The sequence below is a fragment of the Pezoporus wallicus genome, unplaced genomic scaffold (genome assembly GCF_028554395.1).
Source record: "Pezoporus wallicus isolate ANWC-B61680 ecotype Strahan unplaced genomic scaffold, APGP_CSIRO_Pwel_v1 contig_4191, whole genome shotgun sequence".
Classification (NCBI taxonomy): domain Eukaryota; kingdom Metazoa; phylum Chordata; class Aves; order Psittaciformes; family Psittacidae; genus Pezoporus; species Pezoporus wallicus.
The window spans coordinates 476,303-500,124 of record NW_026641383.1 but is presented as its reverse complement, the minus strand read 5'-3'; the positions used below and the strand labels follow the sequence as shown (position 1 = coordinate 500,124).

The 23,822-nt window shown below is 50.8% G+C and overlaps 2 protein-coding genes across 5 annotated transcripts in view; one reads left to right on the top strand and one right to left on the bottom strand.

The window, feature by feature from the left end:
- Positions 1–15,186, top strand: part of WDPCP (WD repeat containing planar cell polarity effector) — a 158,192-nt gene extending 143,006 nt beyond the window's left edge. For 2 of the 3 annotated variants that reach the window (XR_008974053.1, XM_057423338.1), the window contains 3 exons: positions 5,523–5,623; positions 7,138–7,166; positions 13,240–14,209. Coding sequence is in view for 2 of the 3 variants with exons in the window: in XM_057423338.1 (XP_057279321.1) it covers positions 5,523–5,623; positions 7,138–7,166; positions 13,240–13,290 (181 nt within the window). In the remaining variant the exon portion in view is untranslated. Of the gene's footprint in view, positions 1–5,522; positions 5,624–7,137; positions 7,167–13,239; positions 14,210–15,123 lie in introns of those variants that run through there. The other variant, XM_057423340.1, reaches the window with a different exon arrangement.
- Positions 15,187–19,178: 3,992 nt separating this feature from the next.
- Positions 19,179–23,558, bottom strand: OTX1 (orthodenticle homeobox 1). 2 transcript variants are annotated; one of them, XM_057423444.1, is made up of 4 exons: positions 23,488–23,558; positions 21,815–21,932; positions 21,144–21,295; positions 19,179–20,534 (listed from the first exon to the last, which is right to left on the bottom strand). In XM_057423444.1, the coding sequence occupies exons 2-4, from the start codon at positions 21,909–21,911 to the stop codon at positions 19,776–19,778; spliced, it is 1,008 nt and encodes a 335-aa protein (XP_057279427.1). In that variant the 5' UTR covers positions 21,912–21,932; positions 23,488–23,558; the 3' UTR covers positions 19,179–19,775. The 2 variants fall into 2 exon arrangements, with proteins under 2 accessions (XP_057279427.1, XP_057279428.1); XM_057423445.1 differs by lacking the exon at positions 23,488–23,558 and adding an exon at positions 23,213–23,312.
- Between the last annotated feature and the right edge of the window lie 264 nt (positions 23,559–23,822).

Sequence of the window (23,822 nt, the reverse complement as noted above, 5' to 3'; positions counted from 1 at the left end):
TTTCCTACATCACAAATTCATATCTGACATTTCCACTGTCCATTTCTTCCCAGCCTCCAACTACTACCTGCAGTTTCAAAATCAATAGTCAGGACACATTCTCACTCCTGTGAAGGCCCTTCATCATTCGTTAGCTTGGTCATTTTTTGTTTCATTATTGACTTTCGCATGCTGTTTGACGCTGGTCTTCGGTGTTTATGTATTCAGCTCACCGGTGAGATAAACGTACATCCTGAATAATTTCCTGTTTACTTCTGAAGTCTTTCCCCTCAAGAGAAACAGAAGAAAATCCCATTTTTGTAATAGATTTACTCTGTTCCCCAATGGCATGCACAATGCAGCCTCCTGTCTTGGCCAAATCACTTCAGCCATGCTTTCTATGTATTACTGCAGGCAACTTGTTGATTTGCCTCCTCAGCATCGTTTAAATCCTTGAGATACTGTCTCTGAGGACTTGATCGGTAATCTGGCATGCAAGCTTAGTCTTTAGCTTTTGTTTGCTTCTTCCCCTGCATGAAGGCATACCATGACTTCCTACAGCAAATGTCCTTACTGGTGATGTGAAAAGAGTCAGATCAAATCTGGGATCCTGAGCATTGCTCCAAGTTTAGTGCGAGGGAATGTACTGCTGTTCTCTTTCTGACCTTCTGGATGCTCACCAATGCTGATGGTTCATTTCTGTTGTTATCTGGCACAAGTCTCTTCTGGGTCGCAGATCCATCTTGAAGCCGGATGTAACTGAAGAGTTGAATCTGCTTTGAGGAGAGCATTGGGCCAGATTACCTCCAGAGCTCCCTTCCAACCGAGAATAAATCTGTACTTTGCCAGTAGAGCATCAGTGTTTAGTGTCATTAACCTTGCTATAAAAAACCCACAACCTCATTCATACAAGTTAATTGTAAGTCACACAAAGCCAGTAGCACCACTCATGCACTTGGCCTGCATGAATTCAAGTACTCCCAGGCTCTGCTGTCTTCTGGGTAGCAGTGGTTCCCCTAATCAATATAAAACACCACAACAGGACTGTAGAGATGTTCAGCAAGTGCACTTGACAGCTGTTCTTCCTTCTTTTCTAGCATCTTTTGTTGTCTGCCTTGGTTTTATATCTTTGGACCACCAAACCTGTGAAATCAATTGACCTACATGACCACATTTCTAACACTAGCAGCCCTGCCAGACCCAGATACTGTCCCAAATCTGTATCTCGCCCAAGTTTTTGGAAGCTCATCTCTAGCACATACCTAGACTTCTTTCTTTCCTGTATTTCAACTTTGACAGAACCTTTGTTTTGGGACAGGTGAGGTGTAATCTCATGAATTACACCTAAACAGAAGCCCTGGGCAAGGACCCTGTGAAGACTAGCAGAAGATGTTACTGTTTAACTAACTTAATGAATCTTGTTGCTGATGCCCTTCAGGGACCCTGGAGTCTGCATATGTGTAATAGAAGGCTAGTTTGGATTGATTAACAAATCACTTCAATTAACTCTTCCTGTCATCATCTCCTTTGCCTAACAAGAAAAGCTCATAGCCTGGGACAGAGACAGAAAAGGGACAGAAAAGGCTGGAACCAAAATAATCGTTCATAAAATAGTCTTAGAGTTTTATTTCTTTGAGATCTTATTCTAGACAAAGTCTGACTTCTCTTCTTGCCTTGGCAGTCAGAAAGGAGAGAATATGGTTTGAGACTAAAATACGTTTTACAGAGAAAATTGGCTTAACTCCATGGCATTTCGTGAAGGTAGCAATAGTGTGGCTGTCAGCAGAGAACTGTAGTCAACTTCCCGAACTGTGCATACACACACAGAGTAAGTTACGGGCTATAAAGATTGCAGAAGAATACTCCAGATTGAGGCATTTTATCTGCTGCATGAGTTCTTCCACTCTGACATGAACAGGACAGTTAAATATCACCAATGCACAATGCACAGTCCAGTGAATAATTTTACAAGACAAAGCTGTCATCTCTGGCTTACATTTGCCATTGACCACTTCTATTCTTCCCTTCCACATGCCAGATACGTTATAGTCTAGCAGTTCTGGTGTTCTTAGTACTCTTGTTACCTCCTTATGGAAACGTTTTGATCAGTATAACCTTTTTGCTGCTTGTAAATGAGGAAAATATTTTCAGAAGGTATGGATGTTGTTGTTCAGAGGACCAAGGTAGCATACCAATCCTCTCAGCAATGCGTTAAAGGAACTCGTTGACTCCCTGTGGGACAGCTTATTTCTGGATGAGTCAGCCAGTGACTGTGTCAGAATTTGGCACATAAGAGTCAGAACAGAGCTATATGGGTGCACTCACTCCTCAGCCATTGGCACTGGTAACTGCGGTCAATGCGTCATTCTGTCTCCATACTATAATGCATTGAGGGTTTAAATATCTTCCATTTGTTGGTAGTGTCAGGAGGTATGTGAAGCTGGGTTGGAGGCTTTTTTTTTTTTAGCTTTTTCCATCCACCTTGTCCCCATCCCTCAACCCAGAACTACTCCTATTTTCACTGGGATATCTCTGCTTTCAATACACGTGATTAGGATAGAAGGCAAAAGTATATATCATCACAGTGGTTTTTATCATAAAACTTTCCTGTTGCTTATGTACTTAAAACACATGTTTTTCTACTTTTATAGAAGTCTTTTATTTAAGCTCAGAAGCATGTTTATATATTTCGATTCAGTAGCATAATTGATCAAACCTCAGGAAGCATTAAAACTGCATGCCAGTTTCATATCCATATATATTAGTTATTAAATCAGTGTAAAGAGAGAGAGAATTAGACTTATCCCACTGTATCCCCTTTGGTATGTTATGTAAAGAACCCATTAAGCAGATTTCTTACTTACTCCACTGTGATGTGCAATTAAACAAAATAAGCAGTCATCACCATTATGACACCTCTTGTGTTCTTCCACCATTAGTTGTTATTTTCAGAAGTCTTCTTTAACCACAAAGCAAACCTGGTCTTAAAATAGCAGGAATATAGGCTGAGAAATACAGTCTGCTGTGGGTCCAGGAGTAATCCTACAAGCTGCTCTATCCGTCCTAGCAATTTTCAGTTCCAAAGTAACTCTATTAAAAGGCAACGTGGTATAGGAAATTCATCACGGAAGTGGAATCCAGCAGCTCAGCAGTGCTAATCCTGCCTGGTTGCTGCTCCCTCCCTTCTCATACTTTGCCATTGCCCAGCCCTGGTGAAGGCAACAGGAGCTTCACATGCATCCAGAACGCGACAGCAGGCAAATAAATATGTGTGGCTCTGTGCGAAGTTGCACTCTCAATTTCTACATTTGTAAAACTGAGATAATATGTTACTAACTTCAAAGGGACGTTGGGCAAATTAATTACTCAGTGTGTGTACAGCACCTTGAAAATACAAAATTGACCCTTATTAGCCCGTAAGTACTTGAGACACATCAAGGTGTGCTCTATGGCCTCTTGATTCCAGACAAAGGTCCTCTTGATTAAATCAGATTGCTAACGTATTAACACGATCGCACACTTGAAGAAAGAGAAATTTGGAAAAGCAGTTTGGCTTCATCACATGAGCAGCGTGTACACTTAATGGAAATTTTTCCAACATTCACAAAACAAAGCAAAATCAATAAAATGTCTGCCAACTGTTCCACTGAAAACATTTTATAATCTATAGTGCTGAGAATCCCGGGCCAAGATAAACCAGCATTGCTGACAGAAAATACTGACAATTATTTTACATTGATTCAACTTGGCCCAGCCCAGACTGACCTTGTTTATTCATCTCAGTCTCTTAATTCACATTAACTTGGCATCAAAATGGGACATGTGGCATGTGAGCTGAAGACCCATTTTTGTATCTTAGGCTGAGATAAATGTGGCTCATTGAGTACTTCCAGTGCCTTGAGCTCTTAGGTAGATTTATATGCATTAGACAGAACTGGTTAAGTTCCTTTTATCCCCGCTGGGCTTTTCATGTCTGTTGACTGTAAAACTAGAAGCTCAGTAGAGGTAACATCTTCTTCTAAGCCTTCGGATATACATGAAATCCTCCCAGTACTGGTCAATTTTAAAGACACATCCAAAGAGGATGGAGGGTTTTAAGCTCTTTTAAAACATAAAAATAGACGGGTTATGGCAATTTGGCAGCCAAAAAAGCAATTTGCAGGTCTCGGCAGAATCTGAGGCTGTGTGTAAGAAAGCTGATCAAGACACTACAGAGGAGATAATGGGGTCGAAGAGCAGAAGGATCCCTCTGATTTTGCAACCAGCATAATCTGGTCTCCAATGAAGTTTCTTAGTTTCTTTTGCTGAACCAATAAAGCTTAGTGTGATGAGAGAGTTGCATTACTGCAGCTTAAAAATGTTTTCAGGAAAGCTGATGAGAAGAGTTGCTTTTAGTTGCTTTACAGATGCCCAGCTGCTTGAATAGCTATCTCCTGACTGGCAGTGTGAAGACAAAGGCACAGGGAAAATCTGAGATTTTTCTTTAATTATTTATGTTCTCATCAGTAATAAAGGGCTCTTTATGCCTGGAGTGTATTATTTGTATTATCAAAGCCGAGTGAGATTTTACACTTGGGCATTTAACAAATTACGCTGCACAAAAGCGTTCACATTTTCATTCTCACAACTACACTGCTGTCATATCTGAAAGCCACCCTTGAGGAAAACACTACTTGAGTTAAACATGACTATGTCCATGGAGGAGGAAAAGCCACCCAAATGAGGAGAATTCCCCCCTGAGGGATTCCCAGCTGGCCTGGTAGGAGAGGTTTAGTTTATTTTCTCTGTTTGACTCATTCTCGCTGAAGGCAACCCTCCCTTGGACTTTGCCAGGCACTTGGCAATTTGCAGATGGCAGGACGAGCAGTGAGTTGGCAAGCCAAAATAGCACAAGATGGCCTCCAGACTTCCAGTTCCACTGCCTTGGGAATGGATTGTCTTTCCACACGCCTACATAAGCAGAGGTTAATGATGAGTGAAGAAACCGAGACTGGCAAAACCAAAAAAAAAAGGAACAAAAAACCCCATCTGCATTTTCTGTAACGCATGCCTGGTGTTTTCCTCCCTGCAGCTCCTTTGCAACTTGGATTTCAATGATGGAAGTGGTGTGGGGACAAGGCTTAACTGAAAAATCACAGAAAATCAGTGCTGCCTTTTGGGTCTGACATCCTCATCTCCCAGCATCCGCCCGACTGCCTGCTGCAGTGCCAGGCGTGTGCGCTACGTGTATTGCACATCCCCAGCCTGTCCTGTTTAACAAAACATTAATTGCTCCAAAAAACACCAGCTTTACACTGTGTCTTTGAATGACAGGATGGTGCTAGAGCGACTGCACGGCCAAATGAGCGATCCTGGTGACACTCAGTCAACAAACGTACTGGCATCTGATAAAAGAGAGCTACAGTTTGTAGCCAGGGAATTACACAGGCTGCTGTGTACTTGAAAAGATAGAAAGCAAACAAAACAGCCTTGCTCTGCTATGCAGTGTCTCCCCAACTCTTCTTGCTCCCTCCCCTTCTATCACTTCTGTTTTGTTTTCAAAGACCCACCAGCCGCAGACAGGCAGAGGACACTGAGTGTAAGCCTGGAGCGGACGGCCGCGCCAGCTCCCTGGTGAGGAAACCCTTTTCCAGCAGCCAGGAAGGTAAGAGAAGAAATCTCTTTCAAATATGCATGAAGGGATGAAGCTAGAAATAATGGTGATTGATATCTTGAGAAAGAATTTGGATCTGGGAATTTAAATAAGGCAGTGGTATTGCGGAGTGAGTTTGGTTTGTGTATACCTAGCAGGGAGAGGCATAAGGACTCAGCTACCAGCTCCCACAACATAGAATGTATCAACTGATTATTGGAATCTCCTTATCTTGCAGTGCAATTCATGTTTTGACAAAGACAGGGAAAATGTTTATTAGTTTTGGTCATTGTTGCTCTCTTACTCAGTGTGCAATGGCCAGCAGCAGAGCCTCACCAGTTGCATGGCTTGTGAAGCAGTGTTTTACACTACTTCTGCAGATGGCTCTGGAGTAAACAGATGTGGCTGTCTTGCTTTGGCAGAGTTCAGTATCTCTGCTGTAGCAGCATCAAAGTAGTGCAACAGTGTAATAGAGGAGTAGTCCAGCGCAAGAAAGTCATGGTTAAAGAGTCATCCTGTAAAGTCAGCCAGGCAGGGATATGTCGGTGTATTTGCATAAGGGGTGAAACGAGGATTTTTATCTTCTGCCTTGTCCAGGTGTCCCATCACTATACTGACAGGTATGCAGGAACTGAGCCAGACTCCAGGCACACTGACACGGAAAGTCAAGACATAACTGTGGTTCCTATAGCCACAACTGAAATAGATAGTTTCAAACAAACCAGCTACAGGTGCGCTTCCACATTACGGTGAAGCTGAACTAGCAACTTGCCACCATCAAAATGGGAAGGTTCTACTCCCCCCTTCCAACCTTCTTTTACTCACATTCATGGGATCACGCAGGGGACCGCCACCATATTAATCCAACCAAAAAAAGATTGTTTTCTTTCCTGTTGGCTTTTGCCCATCCCCTGAACAAAACTGCTTTGCCTGGGGACCAGGGAACACCACAGACAGCACCAAGTGAGGGGCAGAAGCACATTGCCTGCAGCAGGACTTCTTTTTGATGTTGGCAGCTGTTAATTCGGCTCAAGCTGTAACATGAAGCCTCATCCTCAAGCACCTCCAGCAGCAACCTGACAGCACACGGGCTGCAAAGACCTCCCGGACACAAGACAAACAGGCAGGCAGCTCACCACCCCACAGCTACCCTGCTGCAGGTGTGCTGCAGCCACAGCTCTGTCCCACTGTGTGCATCCCACACCTGCTACAGCTCCCCACAGAGCTGAGACAATGCGGGAACCCCAATCCTTCGCCAGCCTCATGCCTCCACACTGCCCTATCCACAAAAATCACTTTTGCTTTAACTTGATGTACTGTTTGAGGGAATTCTCGCATCCCACATGTATGGACTTGTATAAACAACATATTAAAAATTGTAATTCATCCATTGAATAACAGGATATAAAATAGCTGCGTCCTATCGTAAAAGTGAAAGAGTTACCTAACACCATACCCTTGTCTGTTGGGGTTTTTCAGTGAGGTAACTGGAATGTAAATAACATGGTGATCTTTCTTTCTTGCAGGAAATCTGAGAGCAGTTCCTTCAGAGCAGGTAACCCATTTCTGATTTATTTTTTTATTTCTGCTTATTATTATTTACTCTATATTGCAGCTTCCTGAAACTCCCCGAGCCTGTCCCTGCAAGCTGTCTGCCTGCAGGGCTCTCACTGAAATTGGTAGAAATGCTCCTATACCACACCGCTAGAGTGAGGCTTCGTCTGCGGCTTTCAGCTGAGCGCAGCGCATAAAACTTGAAAATTAGTATTATTTGATGCTTGTTGGATGGGACCTAAGAAAGAACTTATTGTCCTCCATCCATGTTCGTCTTACATGAGCTAGCCGGCGCTTGTATTGGCGCTTTCATGCATGAGACCACAGTAAAAAGGGGTGAAATACTACCCTATGGTTTCATGATTGCTTTAAGCTGATTTTAAGGTGCTGCCAAAAAAGGTAGACCATCCCTTCCCCCACTGCCAGCCTCCAGTCCTATGTCCTCCTCCCTCTTCCATGCTGGCTCGGTTGCTCCTGTGCTCACCAGAACAGGAGAAGAAGACCTCACTGTGCGCTTCAAGACCCTACCTCTTCCTCCAAATCCACCAGCTATCCCCCATCTCTGTGGGGTTATTACCTCCCAACCTGGTTTGGTGCCCCAGGTGTTTGAGTCTCAGTGGGGGTGCGTATAGAGTGCGTACACAGGGCGAGCCTGTCTCCAGAGCTGATGAGTCAGCAGCACCAACGCACTCCTTCAGTTCCACTTTAAAGGAAAAACATGAAAATATAAAATAAAATTAATAAAATTATTAAATAAAATAGAATAACATGAAATAGAATAGAACAGAATAGAATCCAAGCTGTCTCGTGGCAGCATGGATAAAGGCACAAGAGTGCCTGTATTGTAGCTTCCTCCCAATTACAGTTCTTGTTGAAACTTTTATTTTTGAGGCTGAAGCATTCAGTGTTTGGCCTCGGTACAAATAGATCATTAAAAAAAAAAAGTAGAAAGGAAATGCTTCAACCTCCCAGCAGAGCAGGATGGCACTTACTTACTTATTTCTTTCATTACAAAACCAGCCCGTGCCAAGTAAAATCGTGCTCTAAGAGCTGTTCTACCAGTCCCGAAGCGCTAGAGAACAACATGCGCCAGCCCCACCTCTGCAGCCTCCCGTGGGCCCCTGCGCATTATCTCCGGGTGGAGGATGGGGAAAGGCTGGGGAGCAGGTGACAAGAGTTCACTGTGCTGTGGTCCAGCTGGCAGGAAAGCCCCATACTCAAAAGGGTGTCTTCGATGGCCTTCTGATGGCTTTGGTGGCCTCAGGATACGGAGTAAAGTAAAATATAGCAGCAGTGATGGTCTGGAGACGTTGGTAGGATTCCTAGGTTTGCAGCTGGGTCATCCAGAAGTTATCTACTCCTTCCCTGAGCTGTGTGTAAGATGCTCCTTGCCTCACCTAAGCAGCTGAATTAACAAAAACTGAGAAGTTCATTTGAAAGCTCTGGACTATCACAATAAAATCCATAAGCACACACATATAGGCTGTATAATGAGAGTGATACAAAGAAGAAAGCTTTGCTGTCTCATCATTAAGGACTTACACAAGGGAGTGGTTAAAGCATCCTTTGGTTCCAAAAAGTTACTGCAGCTGAGCAGTCACCATTGCTAAAAGCTGGTGGGTCAAAGTGTGACCTCTGCAGCCCCAGTGTAGGTGCCCTGATTTCTCCATACACTGCAGAGCTGCTTGTGCACCTGCATCCTTGTTGAGCTGCTCAGTTTCTTGCAGGATGGAGGGAAAGGAGGCAGCAGCTCCGATGGAATGCAAAGGGAAATGACTTGCTGGGTAAGGGGGAGCCTGTTGCACGCACCAGTTTGTTTCAGAGTAGAAAAGCCATCCACGCAACACTATCTTTGCACTTCTGGGAATACATTTTCAAGGCCATTCTGTCCTGACTTAATGGTGTGTGTAAATTCAGAAATCTTGTAGCAGTTGGGTACCAATGCAGGAAACAGCACCCAGCAAACCAAAGCAGCTCCTTCTAGCTGGACCCACCTCTGCCTTCAGTTCATCCCATTCCAATTTCCAACCCAAAACTGCCATCAGCAGCAGCTCTACACCTGGACACCACCACCAGCCTGCTGCATCAATGCCAGCATTGATGGACAGCCCAAATCCAAGGTCCCACTTTCACCCTCCTGCTCCCCACAGCTGGTGTCCCTCCACCACCACTTCCCACATGTTGCTTCAGAGGGAACCCTCACAATACCGGGCTCGGAGCCACACAAGGGGAGCACACCCAAAACCCAGCCCTTCTTGCATAGTCGATTCCGCAGGAAGATGTCTGCAGCTGCCCACAGCAGGATTTGCTTCGTTCCCTTTGCCAGTTTGTTGGCAAAAGGCCGAAGCCAGAAGTGACCTATTCCCAGTGCAAATGGCCATGGAGGCCTCAGTGAGGAGGTGTCCAACACAGACCCTATCTTCTGTAAGTCTATTGTAATGTGCATCTTCCTTGCTTGCTGCTGCTCTCAGCTATGAGGAAGCTTCTCCTCCCTGAAACTGTAAAGATCGTGCAACAAAATGTTCCCAGTCACCTGCCAGAGCAGCAAGGCTGTCACACAGCCAAGCAACACTCAAGCAGTTAAACAAGATTTGGTTTCTAAGGGAAAGCGTTAGCCCTGCAGCATGCAAGAGATGTCTCAAAGGCAAGACCATGCTACCATGGGGACCACCCGCGTGACCCCAGCAGTGCTGGTGGCTTTGTGCTAGCACAGGGAACATGGGTCCTGCGGTCCCTTGGTGCATGGGTGGTGATGGGCAAGGGCTGCTGCAGGTAGGACAAACACAGACTATGTGGCTTTGCCAAACTGGTTTGTGTTCGCCACTGGCCCATCAGAGGAGCCCATCACTGAAGTTGAAGGTGGGACAGCGTAAGTAGCTCTTAGAGAAGCAAGGATAAACTGCAGTTATTCTGACCATGTGCATGGCTTGATTGGGTACAGCTCTTCAAGCCAGAGGGGTGCATGGAACGAGAAGTGAACATTCCATCCACGATATTTGGTAGGGGCAGGATTTGATGTTCATGGTCAGTTCTGTCTTCCAGGAAAGGCTAGAGATAGGATGGAGGTAGCCTTGAGGGCCATGCTGGTCGAAACCCAGCCTGCTCTTGCTGCTTTGAGCAGGGTGGTCTCCAGAGGTCTGCGTTATTCTGGGATTTGATAATCTTGAGCAAACTAGGTTGGTCACCTGGTCACCCACCTCAGTATAAGACCCTTTGGTAAATGTGAATGGCAACTGCTCTGTTGTTTCTGGACTGGAAACTGATCTGATTTATGGCAATTTGAGATGCTGAAGCCAATGGTGCCTTGCAGCTACCAAATGGTTGTTTTATTATGTTAACACTCGGCTAAATACCTATCATCCAGAAAGCTTTTATGTGATGCTAGCCAAGGGAAACAAGGCACTTCCAGTGAAACGAAGCAGTACCTATGGATCCTAACAGGCATGTGCTTCCACGTAGCCATTCCTGCAGTCTGGAATCAGACAGTCTCTGCCTGAAAAAACAGATGTTTGAGATAATTCCCCATGGCATTGCTCCTTTGTGGCATTGCTCTCTTTCCCACTTTCATCTTCTCCCACCTTCATCATGCCCTTGAGAATAATTCCCAGGAGAAAACGCGCAGCCTTCTGGGAGCAATACAGCAGCACAGGGAAGAGGTTTTTCTGTACTTCCCACTCCAGGAGGCTAAAGGGATCCTCCATTCTGCCTCAGACCTGAGGAGTCCGAGCAAACCACTGCCTCTATCCTGCTATACCTGCAGGTCCAAGATGCCTTTGTGGCTTTTCAGTTACAGGGTGTGCCTTCCCATATTGCTCCTCCCTTTGCCTGCTGGAGCGGGACCACATCATTACCATGCAAAGCCCCACGATCTGAGCTCTCCAGGGCACAAGTAGATGCTCTCCTGTCAGGATATTCATGCTTTCCTTCTCTGGATGACTAGGTGCTCATTACCATAGGCAGCAGCACTGCAATCCTGGCTTCCCTTGCTCCTGGACAGCCCTCTTCCTGTGCTGTGAAAATCAACTCTTGTCCAATTACTACAGCATCTTTTATTGCTGGGATGCTACATCAGAAAAGATGCAGATGACAGAAGAGGGTTCTAGTCATTATCGCTCCTCAGCCTTTGATTAACATTAAACACCTCTACAAGCTTGATGCCACATCACAGGCTTCCCACACGACACCACTGTGTCTTTAGTGTGACCAGAGAGGTTTGCAAACAGTTCTTTTTAAAAGTGGTTTTTTTAAGAAGCAGCTAGGTAGGTCTGCAGAACCGGGCTCTTGTTAACCTCTCCCCGGACAGAGGCACGAAGCACGAATCACAAAACCCAGGTCAGATACCTTCCTGATGCACTCAGGACCCTGAGCCTTGAACAGTTGCCCAGACAACCTGGAACCCAGACATAATGTGGATTTTTTTTTTCTCCAGCCTGCATTCACCTGCCCAGCAGAAGCCCCTCTGCATCAGGCAGGGCTCTAGGTTAAAAAGAGCCACCCCTTACCTTCAGCTGCTGATGCTCTGCAAGGATTTACTGCTGTGGCTCCCCTGCAGAGACAAATCTTTCCTGGTTTTTGGTGACTCCAACAAGTGCCATTCAGAGAGCAAGGAGAGCCCACAGAAAGCTTGCAGCCACCCAGAAGCTGAGGCACATGCACACAGCCGATGGGGGCTGCTACAGAGTAAGGCACCTCATAACCTCCTTGAAGACACTTGCCTAAGGAGCAGTCTTCGCAGTGAAGCTGTGCTTCTACTTTCAACACTGGAATAACGCGGTGGAGTCTGGGACACAAGCACTGGTTTGAATGGGACGTTGGGGGTGCTTTGTCATCATCTTTAAGCTGCCTTCGAGAATTAACAGGGGGTCGTATAACGGCAGAGCCACCTCCTGCCATCTCCCTGCAAGGGAAGCTCCAAACAGTGGGCTGGAGACAAACCTCCGTGTCCACACAGCGCCTGTTTTGAGCTGTCACACTTTACTGCTCCCTCCACGCTGAGGTAGGGAGGTTGAACACAGGAATGCTGTTTCAGAGGGTGATGTCTATCTCTGTGGTGAAATGCACATGCCATGAGATGGAGCTGCTGCTCTGGTAAAGGTTCCTCATGAAGCTGCAAGAGTTAAGGGATTTTTTTTTCCCTCTTTCCTGAAGGTAAGGAGCAGGAGTCACTCACATGAGTCCCGTCTGCCCTCGTCAGTGCTGCCACAGCCTGACACAGCCCTGACAGCCACCTTCTGGGGCCGAGCCCACCCCGCCTTCCCACGCCAGCCAGCGTGTCTTGCCCTCCAAGGCAGGACAAACACACGTTTCCCTTTGTTTTCAGCTCCACACCTTGTTTTTTTCTTTGCATGATGAAGGGCTGGCTACTCATCTGTAATTCAAAAGAAAGCAATGACTCACTAGACTACAGCACTTTCCAAGGCAAAGTATTTCATGCATTTCGCAGGCACGCTAGCCTGACTTATGAAATAACCTCTATTTGTGGCACAAATTCTCCCCATCGCCATGGCCTTTGCAAAACCAGAGGGCTGGGATTTCTACCCTGCACAGGCACAGAGCTCAGAAAGGGAATTTGTGCTGAAATCATGTATTTGTATTGTATGAGGAATGCAAACTGCCGTATCCCTGTGTAACTTTGAAAAGCTGGTTCTCTACCCACTGGTGTTAAGCCAGCCTTGTGGTGTTTGCAGTGCGTTTTAATTAAAAGGTAACAAAAATCTAAAGTTTCACTTTTGCCAATAAGCTTCCAAGTCCTGGGGAAGGGTGCTCAGGGGCAGGTGGAGCTCCCATCCCCTTGCATCCCAACCCCATATTATCCACCTCATGGGACATCATGAGCAGTCACTGGAGCTGCAGCCCCTGGTTTCCCCAAGAGCAGCAGGGGAGTGGCATTGCAAAAGGACATAAAACAGACTCCAACACTTTAGGGCTGCATCCTCCATTCCTGAGCCAAACAGGGGACAGTATCTGCAATTGTCTCTTCTCCATGGGTTGGGATGGTGTTTCAATACCCATGCTTCCATCCCTCAGCTCCTGTCCTGAAGCATGCCTGATCCTGCCTGTCTTGTGCCCCACAGGAGACTGGAGACAGCGGATCTCTCAAAGTCATACACTTGGGGCTGGTGTGACTGAGCTGCCAAAGCAAAGAAGGGGAAACTTCTTCACCAAGGTAGTGAAGTTCACAGGAAATCCTTCAGTGAACTTCCAGCCAGCCCTGGAGCCAACCAGTAGCAGAAGATGAAAAACCAGACTTAGAAAATAGTCTGCCCTTAGACCTCTGAACTATTTCTGAGTTAGCACAGACGTGTCCATGCACACACTGCTCCATGTGTGCTTATGGAGGGCAGTTTGGTGACATTTTCATTCTGTCATTCAAAGACATCAAAAAAGCTAGTAATTACAGCTCCCCATTTACCATACAAATGCAACACTGAAGAATTTGGGGGGTGGTTCTTGGATGAATCCGTAAACTTCTCAGGAGAAAGTCTGTAATTCTCTATGCATTATATATTTTAACAATCTTCCCTTGGAAGCAGATTTGAATTTCCACTTCAGGCTCTGAAAACCGTCCTGTTGAGATACCAGCAGATAACATCTTCACTCAGGATACCTCTGTGAAAGAGCAGCCTTTCACAGTCGGCAGCATTTTTCAAAGAATGCTCTCAATTTTCATATCTAGATATATCATCTTAGTTGAATAACCATTATTTTGCCTTGAAAAAAAGATGCGGAGCCTCTTAAACATCATTCCATTGGAGTCCAGATTTTAATCTGCCTCCTCTAACCACGAAGAGAAAATGCACTGAGAAGGTAACGTAACCTGTTTCAGCCTTCTAGTTTTTCTGTCAGTGAAGAGAAGGGTGAGCATCGCTGCAGGTCTTTCTTCCCACCATTTGATCAGGTGCAGCTTGCACTGATGCAGATTTTTGAGTTCTACCGTAGGCATGCATGTGGGTTAAGCTGGAGTTTTTGGATGGCTGCAACCCAAAACTGGCGAGCTTCTTGAAATCAGCTTTGTATGACGAACGAATCTGTACAATGAATGGACTGAAAATAAAAGCACAATGTAAAAAAGTCAACAACACAAGCCATTAGAAGTATTTTATTGACAATTGTTCTGCATTCACCCAAATAAAGTATATCCGTGCTCACTGTCATTTCCCCTACGAGCCAAAATCCTGCTGAACTTCTACTCCACAACAGGCAATTCTGATCACACCAGAAAAACTCCCAGGCCATTTCAGCACTTCATCCCCACCAGCACCTTTCCATGAGTACATTTGAAGGACCCTTTTTGCTTTGTGGTTTGAAGGGAGCAAAGGGGCTGCAATGTGTAGAGTTTTGTACACTCAACAGGGAAAAATTAATACAGAGAGCTTCAAAACAGAGCAGGCTGCTGCACCACCTCCCTGCACAGAGCCGTGCCTATACTGGTGCGCTTCGTGTGGCACTAGGAAGGGAACACACCTTTAATGTCCTGTGGCTTTATATTTATTTTCTGGAAAACACACAGCGCAAGGATGGAGCGCAGCAATTGGGCAGGGATTCTGCCTAAGATGCTGCGATGCGCTGCTTCGCCGTACAGCTTTTTGCTGAATTGCAGCCATATTTCTGTCAGTACAAATGATGGTCTATATGAGGGATTAATCTGACACCAGACAGTGATTCTTAATCCTTCAGTATATCATAATCTATTTACTTTGCATGCTAAGAGGATTTCAGCTTAAAAATATACAGGAAGTGATACTAGAAATGTACATAAGATCTAGAATGCCATTTCCTAAAATCACAGTTTTTCATTAAAAAAAAAAAAGTCCTCTCATGGCTTTCTTGGAAAAGTCCTGTCTGTCCTGGAAAAAAAAAAGAAAGGGAGTGTTGAATAGGGATTTAGCTGGAAATAGGCATATGGTTTCCTTTAGCTTCAGCCCTCTGACCATTTCCACTCTTCTCCTTCCCTGCAGCTTTTTGTGCTCAACCATACGACACGAAGGAAGAACTCTCCAGTATAGCAGGTTCCTCAGCTGGGACTTGAGTTACACTGGCAGGGTTTTTTTGACAAATTCAAAACAGGTTTGGAAGCAATGATGTGGGAATTTCTGTGCATTAATTGCTACTCAAAGTGCATGAATTAGCATGCACTGGCTAATGTAGAGGTGAGCACAGGGAAAACCACAAATGGTCGGGTGCGATCGCTCCCGATTCAGCTGGGATCATCTGTTTTCTTCGCACCCTGCCAGCCAGAAAGGCTGCCTATAAAATAACTGTAGTCGGCTGTGTTAGTGGGTACGGCTCCTGAAACTTACAATTTATGGTATTATTTTAATGACAATTTAATTCATGCTCAACCGTAGCACTTTGTGTCCCCAAAGCACATCCTGCACCCAAAATGGCAATTGGCCACCCTGGCCAGCAGCAATCCCGCCGAGCCTCTGCCCACCTCTGCACAGCCAGGTACCACTAAAGGCATTCAGATCATTGCCTGTCACAGCTCCCTGGCACATGTGGAGGGTTTACGAGCAAAGATTTACAAGCAGGGGCTCTACTTGGAGCATATACTCCCATAACAGCAAATGGATCATAAATTATTTCAGGTCTATGAGCACCAAGCATAAAAACTTAATGACAGCCCAAGCTGGGTTGTATTCTCGCCCTCTGCCCCTCTTCCCCTCGCATCCCACAAAGTCCTGGTGCTTGACTTACAGGCAGGAAAGCACCAAATGCCTTTGGAGCAGGCACTCTGTGTGGAGGCAGTTGCCGCACAGACGCGAAGCAGGAGCTTCACCAGGCTTGAGCCAGGTAACCCGGCATCTCAGCATCAGCCCCTGGGCCACTGGCAGTGCCATGGTCCAGCAGCAAAGAAACAAACCCACTAATAGCAGCCGTGCACCCAGCAGCGTTCCTGCTGCAGACGCGAGGCACCCATCACCCAGTGAAACAGGCAGCCCTTTCACAACCAGGCTTCCCGATCCCGCCGGCGCCTGCTCCCAGAGCCGGGCACCGCAGCCAGCGCTGCTCTACCTGCCAAGACTTGTGCTCCGGGCGGCAGCGCCTCTTCCAGCCTCAGGGAAGCCCGCAGTGGAAGATGTCTGCTCCGCCAGCCAAGCCCTGGCTAGGAAAGTGGGGGAGCGCTGGGGCCCCCCAGACCTGGCCATGACCCTCCCTGGTCCATGCTCACCCGCCGGTGAGCACAAGTCACGTCTTGCCCATGCTGCTGGCACCCACTCATAGGCGGTGGAGGGAGGATGAAACCTGACCACGCTCGGCTCCTCGAAGGGCATTGCTGCTGTTTTTCCAGGGGGTTCTCCCTGATATAAGAGGACAGAAATAAGCAGTTTTAGTTGTTTTCCAGCAAGCCGGCTGTTCCCGATGGAGCTGTGCGTACCGACCTTTGCAGAAACTCCAGGGCTGAGAGAAATGCAACAAAAAAAAATGAAAAATGAAGCCAAGCAGTGAGGGCAAAGCCATTATTTGATGTGATCTCAAAGAGTCTCCTCTGTGCCCCTGCCTCCAGCAGAGCTCAGCGACTGGCCCCACCGCTGTGCTCCAGGTCTGTACTGGTGGGACAGGACAAAGACCACCCTGTGTCGTGGGGGATGCAGGAGAAGCCATGGGGCTGTGACACGGGGTGCTGCTGAGTGCCCAAAACAGGGGCATTTACCTGGGGGACACGAGAACCCCTCAGAGTCCCAGACCCTGAAGCAGACCCTCGGCCCAGCTGCACTGCAGGGGACTGGCTGGAGAAGAGGTTTAGGACCACAACATCAAAAATGAAGCTCAGGCTCCCCTCTTGGCTGTATGTCTCAGCAGCACTGATTTACTGCGTTCTAACGAAGCAATGTTCATAAGGAGGATGCAGTGTGTGGGGTGGGTGTTACACAGCTGCCGGCTCCTGTATCCCAGGTGCTCACTGAACCTGGGAGGGTTCACTTTGGGCTGAGCATGGATTTTTAGTTTTGTTTTCATTTTACAGCTCCTGAAGGGCTGTGAACAACTTTTTCTCTTTAAATGAAGGGCTTGGGGATGCACAGGCTGGTGGCACCCAGAACCAGCATGTGTGGTCCTCCCTCAAACTGCCTCTACAGCCACCCTTTGGTGTGATGAGTGCCTTACTAGTGCTTGCGGGAGAGAACAATTTTTTCATACACACATATACATAATAATAAATATATGTGTGTGTGAGTGTGTGTGTGCACACTTAAGGAGACAATGGGGAAAAGAACCATTTAAAGAAAAAACACCTGAAATCAACTCAATTGCACTCATCCTCTCTCAGCTCTCCCTACTGCACCATGAGGCCATCGGTCACTCCCCGCCTTGGGGCTGTGCTGTGGCTTTGACCCTGGAAGGATGCACAGAGCTTGTGGTTCCTGGGGCTGAACCCCACTGCTTTTCCCACTGCAGCCCATTTCCCAGCAGCCACAGCAGCACATTCCCAGCCCTATTTGCCCACCACAAGGATGCTCAGGGGGATGGAGAGAGGTGCAAACCCTCCGCAGAGGAGAACAGTGATTCCTCGACACGAGGGATGGGAGCACATGGCCCAGCCACAGAGCTCTCGGGTGCAGTGGGCACTGCTGCAAGACCACAGGGAGGAGGAGGGGAATTTGGGGGTGCTCCACACTCACACATCAGCGCACCGATGGCCCAAGCACGGTAGCAGTGGTCACCTCAGCCCTGGTCCCGTGGTAATGTGGGAATGTCGGTGCGTTTCCATGGGTCAGGGATGCAGCCCTGCGTGCCTGGCTGCCCACCTGCCCCTTTCCAGCAGCTTTGCCCCATAGCAGGAGAGGGGCCGTGTGTGTAGTGGGAATGGCCACAACGCCAGCAGGCAGCCTCCAACTGCAGGGAGGGTCTGGGGGGAAGAAGAAGGGGGAGATTGTCACTAGAAATAATTCATTCCCTCTCTTCCCCATCTGGACGCAGCCGGCAGCAGCTGAGGAGGGAACTGCCGAGAGCAAGGGCTGGAGGCTCGAACGCCGAGCATCCCTCCCTGCACCTGCCTGCACAGGGGGGCAGAGGTCTGCCTGCACGGTTGTATGTCTCAGTGGCCCTTGCACCCCACCACCCCCCAGGCCTGCCTGTGGGTCCCAGGTTGGTGGGGCTGCCCCACCGGGTGCAGGGGGATTGCTGTTTCAGGCAGCATTTGCCCTTCCCGTGCGTCCCACCGGCACAGCGGTGCAGCAATAAATCAGTTACCAATTAACAGCATCAACTCACATCAAAGCAGGCCCCCAGCCCACACCTGCAGGGGCAGCGGTGGGTCTCCCCTCCAGAGCACTCACAAACTCATCACACACACAACCCCCCTCCTGCTGGGATCCATCAGGAAGTATTTCCCAGGGAAGGAAGTTCCCTGGGGAAGAGGAGGAGGCGGGTGGGAGGAAGGAGGACAGGACACCACCACGTTTATTAGTTTGGATTTTATTGGAGTGGGGAAAGAAGTGGGGGGGGGGAGGGGGTTGCCTTACAGTTGAAGGGGTAAGTGTGGGGTTACGGCATCAAAAATCACATGTACACGGCCCCTCTCCTGCTATGGGGCAAAGCCTCTGGAAAGCCCCAGCCTGGGGCAGGTGGGCAGCTGGGCACGCAGGGCTGAAGCCCGGACCCGTGGAAACGCACCAACCAACAGAAGGGGCTAACAACACCCACCCCACCAACCCAAAATCACACTCCCAAGAAGTCGTGCCCCCCAACCACCAAATCAGAGCCTCTTTCCCCTGTAACCCCCCCGAACAAAACAAACCAAAACTTTTCTTTCAGCTGCTCTTTTTTTTTCCTTTCCTGTTTATTATTGTTTTTTTCATTATTTTGTCCAAAAGTTCCGGGTGTTTTTGGTCTGCAGGCTGCGGATCAGCTGGGCAGCCCTTCCCTCCCCCTTTGCCTCCTCTTGGGCTGCTCCCCCGCCCCAACACACACCCCAGCCCCCCCCCCGGACGGCACGGCTGAGCTCGCGCGGAGCCCTCGAGGATGGACGGAGGACACAAGATAGGGAAAGGTTCATTTTTAGGGGAAAAAATTAAAATTAAGATTAAAAAAAAAAAAAAAAAAGGATTTTTTTTAAAGTTCTGCTCCATGTTAGACTCTAGAGAAACGCCAACCCGACAGCATCAACTAAAAACAATCGTGGTCACTGGAACGGACCCAGTATTTACATTGATCCCACCGCTCCCAGCGGCAAGAGGCTGTACAGGACCGGCGAGCCGGGGGGCTCCCGCACCCGGAGGAGGGTGTGAGGGTCCCCACTTGAATCTGGGGGGGCACCGGAAGGGCAGGAGCCAGCCTGCGCCTCTGCCCGGGGGGCAGCAGGGGAGACGCTCGGCTTTGCATTATTATTACTATTATTATTATTATTCTTTTTTAAACTCCTCTTCTGTTGCGTTTAAAAAAATAATAATTATAATAAACCCGCTGGAGGGGTGCAGGAAGCAAATAAATATCAGTCAGTAGAGATGGGGGTGGCAGGACCCCCACCCCGGGGCATCACCACTGCAAATGAAGAGGGGAGAGGAGGAGACGGAGGAAGAGCCGGAGCCAGAGTCCTGCCCGGGAGGTGGTGGGAAGACCCTGGGCGAGGGATCCACGGCAGCTTGTGGGGGGGATGGCGGTCAGCCCCTCACAAGACCTGGAAGCGCCAGGACGCCTGGTCCTTGTAGTCGAGGCAGTCGGGGGAGTTGAAGTTGAGCTTCCAGGAGGCAGCGGCGGCAGCGGCAGGCTCCTTGTAGTCCAGGCAGTCGGAAGAGTTGAAGGGCAGCCCGGTGCTGCCATAACCCTGGTGGTGGTGGTGATGGTGATGATGGTGGTGGTGGCCTGAGCTCTGGCTCAGTGGGTGGTGGTGGTGGTGGCCGGGCACTGAGGAGGGCCCCATGGGGCTGAGCTGGTGGGGATGGTGGTGGGAGTGCATGGGCGCCAGGTAGGAGCTGCAATCCACGCCTCCGAAATAGGACGAGGAGGGCGGCGCAGGGTAACCCTGCCCGTACCCCCCGCCTTGGCCGTAGGACACGGGGTAGCTGGTGGAGGCAGCGGCGGCGGTGGGGCCGGCACGTTGCATGCAGGACGCGGCTGCCGGCGGCAGGGGCTCGGGCACCGTCACCCCTGCTGGTGCCGCACCGGGAGAGATGGACGCTGGGCTCCAGATGGACGACGCCGGGGTGCTGAGGGATGCCGGGGCACCGGCTGGGGCCGACGAGGCAGAGCTGGAGGAGGACGAGGAGGCTGAGCTGGAGGCCGCGGCCGGCGGCGTGAACTGCCCGCTGCTCTCTGATCCCGAGCTCTCGCGAGCCGGCGATGACTTCTTCTTGGCCGGCCGGCTCTTGGCCCCGCTGCCGCTCTGCTGCTGCTGCCGGCACTTGGCACGGCGGTTCTTGAACCAGACCTGAGGAGGCAAAATGGGGTGCAATGGGATGAGCGGTGGGGTGAGGAGGAGGCCGGAGGCTGCTTCCAGAGGCCCTCTGTTTGCCCTGCAGCACGCAGCCAACCTCACCCCAGCTCCAGTTCTCCCAGCACACACACCCAGCCATTAGCACCGCTCACCCCCGCACCCCAAAAGAACCCCGCCTCCGACTGGCACCCGGTCACCCTGCATCCTGGGTGCCCCAGCTCACGCATGTTCCCTGAGCTGTGACAGTATATGGTTCGGGGGGACAGAGCCTTCACAGGGCGCTGCCTGCATATCCCACCCCGCTGGGCTTCACCATGCAGGAAGCAGTGCTGCAGGTAGCACCCCTGGAAGCATGCGGGGAGTGGGGCTGCTACACTCTGGGGCAGGTTGAAGGGGGGCAGAAAAATATTGATAATAATAAAACTAATAAGAGGATAAAAGAGAAGAATAAAAGCCCCCCCCCTTTGCCTGGATGCCCCCCAGGTGGGAGAGACAAGTGACAGGGAGTTAACACACTTTCCACCCCCAAGGAAACAGGGATGAGTTTGGAGCGAGAGCCGGGATGCCCCGCATCCCCCCAGCCCAGTTCAACAGGTCCTGTACCTGGACTCGGGATTCGGGCAGGTTGATCTTGAGGGCGACCTCCTCCCGCATGAAGATGTCGGGGTACCGGGTCTTGGCGAAGAGTGCCTCCAGCACGTCCAGCTGCGAGCGGGTGAAGGTGGTGCGCTCCCGCCGCTGCTTCCGTGGGGTGGCTGGGGACGAGCATCGCTGCGGCGGTCACACCGGGTCCCCACACACCTCCCGCAGCCCCGGGCACGGTGGGAATCCCGGCACCCCGCGGGATAAGGGCCAGGGAAACATCCCTGCCTCCCACCCCAAGGAACCGCGCTGCCCCCCACACAACTCGGCCTCACGGCAGCGGGCACTGCCCTGCTGCAGGCACAACGGGCAGGACATGGCTGGGGAAGGGGCAGGCCCGGCCCCGGGGGGAGCATTGGGGAGATTTCGTTGTGTTGAAGTAAATCTGCTTTTCCTGTTGTTTTAAAGCTTTTCTATCCTTAAAAATCCCCGTGGGAAAGAAGAAGCCCCAGGAAAATTCAACTGGACCCAGCGCTGTCCCCCCCCACCTTGCTGTGTCTGGCCAGGGGTGCGGGCAAATGGGGGCACTCACCCTACAGCCCACCCAAAACCCGACGGGGACAGAGCTTCCCCCCACCGCTGAAGCAGGGGGTGCATCGGGGCATGGGGAGGTCCGCGGCGCCGGCACTCACCGGGGTACCCCACGGAGGGATGCAGCAGGTCCATGGCGGGGCCCGTCAGCCCCAGCCCGTTCATGCCATAAGGGGGCTGTTTAAGGTACGACATCATGCTAAAAGCCGGGCAGGGATCCTCCAAAGTTCCGCAGAAAAAAGAAATAATTGTAATGATAATAATAATAAAAAATAAAAATCGAAAGTGTGGGGAGGGGGAAAGGAGGGAAAAAAAAAAAAGCCCCAACAAAAAGAACCCCCGAAAAACCCCGAACAGGAGGCAAAAAAATGCAAAAGCCAACCACAATTGAAAATCGAAGAAATGAAGCACAAAATAGGTGCAAAAGGAGTTTGTTTCGTTCCGTCCCGCCGTCACCGCCGCGAGGTCCTCGAGCGATCGCAGCAAAGGAATTGGGGGGGAAAAAAAAGGAGGAAAAAAAATGAAACAACGAGGATCGGGAAACAAAAAGTCGGGTTTCTTCCCCGCGCAGAGGCGAGGCCGGAGCGCCTGGGGAGAGAGCGGAGAGAGGCGGGTTAGGGGTCCGGCCGCCCCGAGTCCTGCCGATGGGCACCCCGGGGGCTCGGCCGCCGCAGAGCTGCTCGCAGCCGGCGCCGTGGTCCGGGCCGGCGGCCTTCAGTTGTGAGTTTTATTAGTGATATTATTAGTGGTATTTTGTTGCAAACGAAGGCGAGTTGCGCCCAAGCGCCGAGAGGCAACAGCGCCCGGCGATGGGGAGAGATAAAGCAATTATTTAAAAAGATAATTGGATTAGGAATCAAAAGGAGGTATCAGAGGAGGGAAGAATAATTAATGTAAGAGCGAGCAGACGGGACGTTTTAATTAGAAATGGATAAGAGTTAAAAAGGGGAAAGGGGAAAAGGAGCGCGCAGGCACCCGAGCGGGCGCCGGGACGGCGGCGGAGCCCGGCCCGGGGGCTCCGGCGGAGCCGGGTGGGGGGACAGACGGGACCCGGCGGCCGCCGGCTGCAGGCAGCGGCCGGGCTCGGTGGCAAAAAGCGGCAGATAAACGCGGAGAGGAGGAAGGGGCGGAGAGACCCCGGGCGGCCCCGCCGAGCCCCGGGGGCGGCCCCCGCTGCAGAGGCCGGGACCCCCCCCGGGGGCACCGCGGGCAGAGCAGCCCGGCCCGGCCGGCGAGGGTGGGTGTGGGGGTAAGTTTTGGGTGCGGGTGAGGAGCACCCCACGGCAGGCCGGGACCGGGAGCAGCGCGGGCGGCAGCGCCGTGACCCGGCGTTGCATAACTTTGCCGGTGAGCGCGGCGGAGCGGGACGGTCCCGGGCGGCGAGAGGGGGAAAAAGGACGGGAAAAGAAGGGGAAAAAAGAAGAGAGAAAGAGGAAAACCCCGGGGCAGCCGCGTCCCGGCCGTGCCCCCTCCCCCACTGCCCCCCATCGCACACTCACAGACACAAGCACCCCGAGTGCTGGTGGCGGTGCCGCCGGACCGCTCCGCTCCGTCCCGCCGCCGGCCGCCCCGTCGGGGAGCGCGGATCGCGCCGCACAGCCTCGCCTCACCTGCGCGGCCACCTGCGGAGCGGCGGGGGCTGTGCGCGGGGCAGGGCGGAGCGGGCGGGGGGCGCGGAGGGGGCGGGCGGGGGGGCGGGCTGGGGAGGGGGCGGGGGGGACGATGCCCGAGGCCGACCCGCGCACCCCCAACTTGCCGGGGCGCCCCGCGTTACCTTGCCGGCGGCCCGCGCTGTCGGGGCGATGGAGCCGCGGCCCTGATGAGGATTGATCACCTACCCCCGGCCCTACCCTTGTATGTGCGCGCAAAGCATCTGCGTAACCAGCCCGGCGCCAATCCCCGGCCGCTCCCCGCCTGACTGACAGCCGCCCGGGCAATGGCAGCGCAGGGCGACGGCTCCCTCCGCGTCCCCCCCCCCCCCCCCCCCCCCGCCCCGCGCCGCTCCGCGCTCCCCCGCGCACCCACTGCCGACGCTCCCGACCCGGCCCCGGCGGTGCGGAGAGCGGGTGTCGGAGCCCAGCGGGTGGAGCGGGGCTGGGGGTGAGCGCG

Bases quoted from the DNA above. Each gene is read 5' to 3' on its own strand.
- OTX1 (XM_057423444.1), bottom strand. From the start codon at position 21,911: ATGATGTCGTACCTTAAACAGCCCCCTTATGGCATGAACGGGCTGGGG. The intron at 21,296-21,814 runs GTGAGTGCCGGC...GCTCGTCCCCAG, and splicing joins TCCCTCCGTGGGGTACCCCG to CCACCCCACGGAAGCAGCGG. The intron at 20,535-21,143 runs GTACAGGACCTG...TTGCCTCCTCAG, and splicing joins TGCCCGAATCCCGAGTCCAG to GTCTGGTTCAAGAACCGCCG.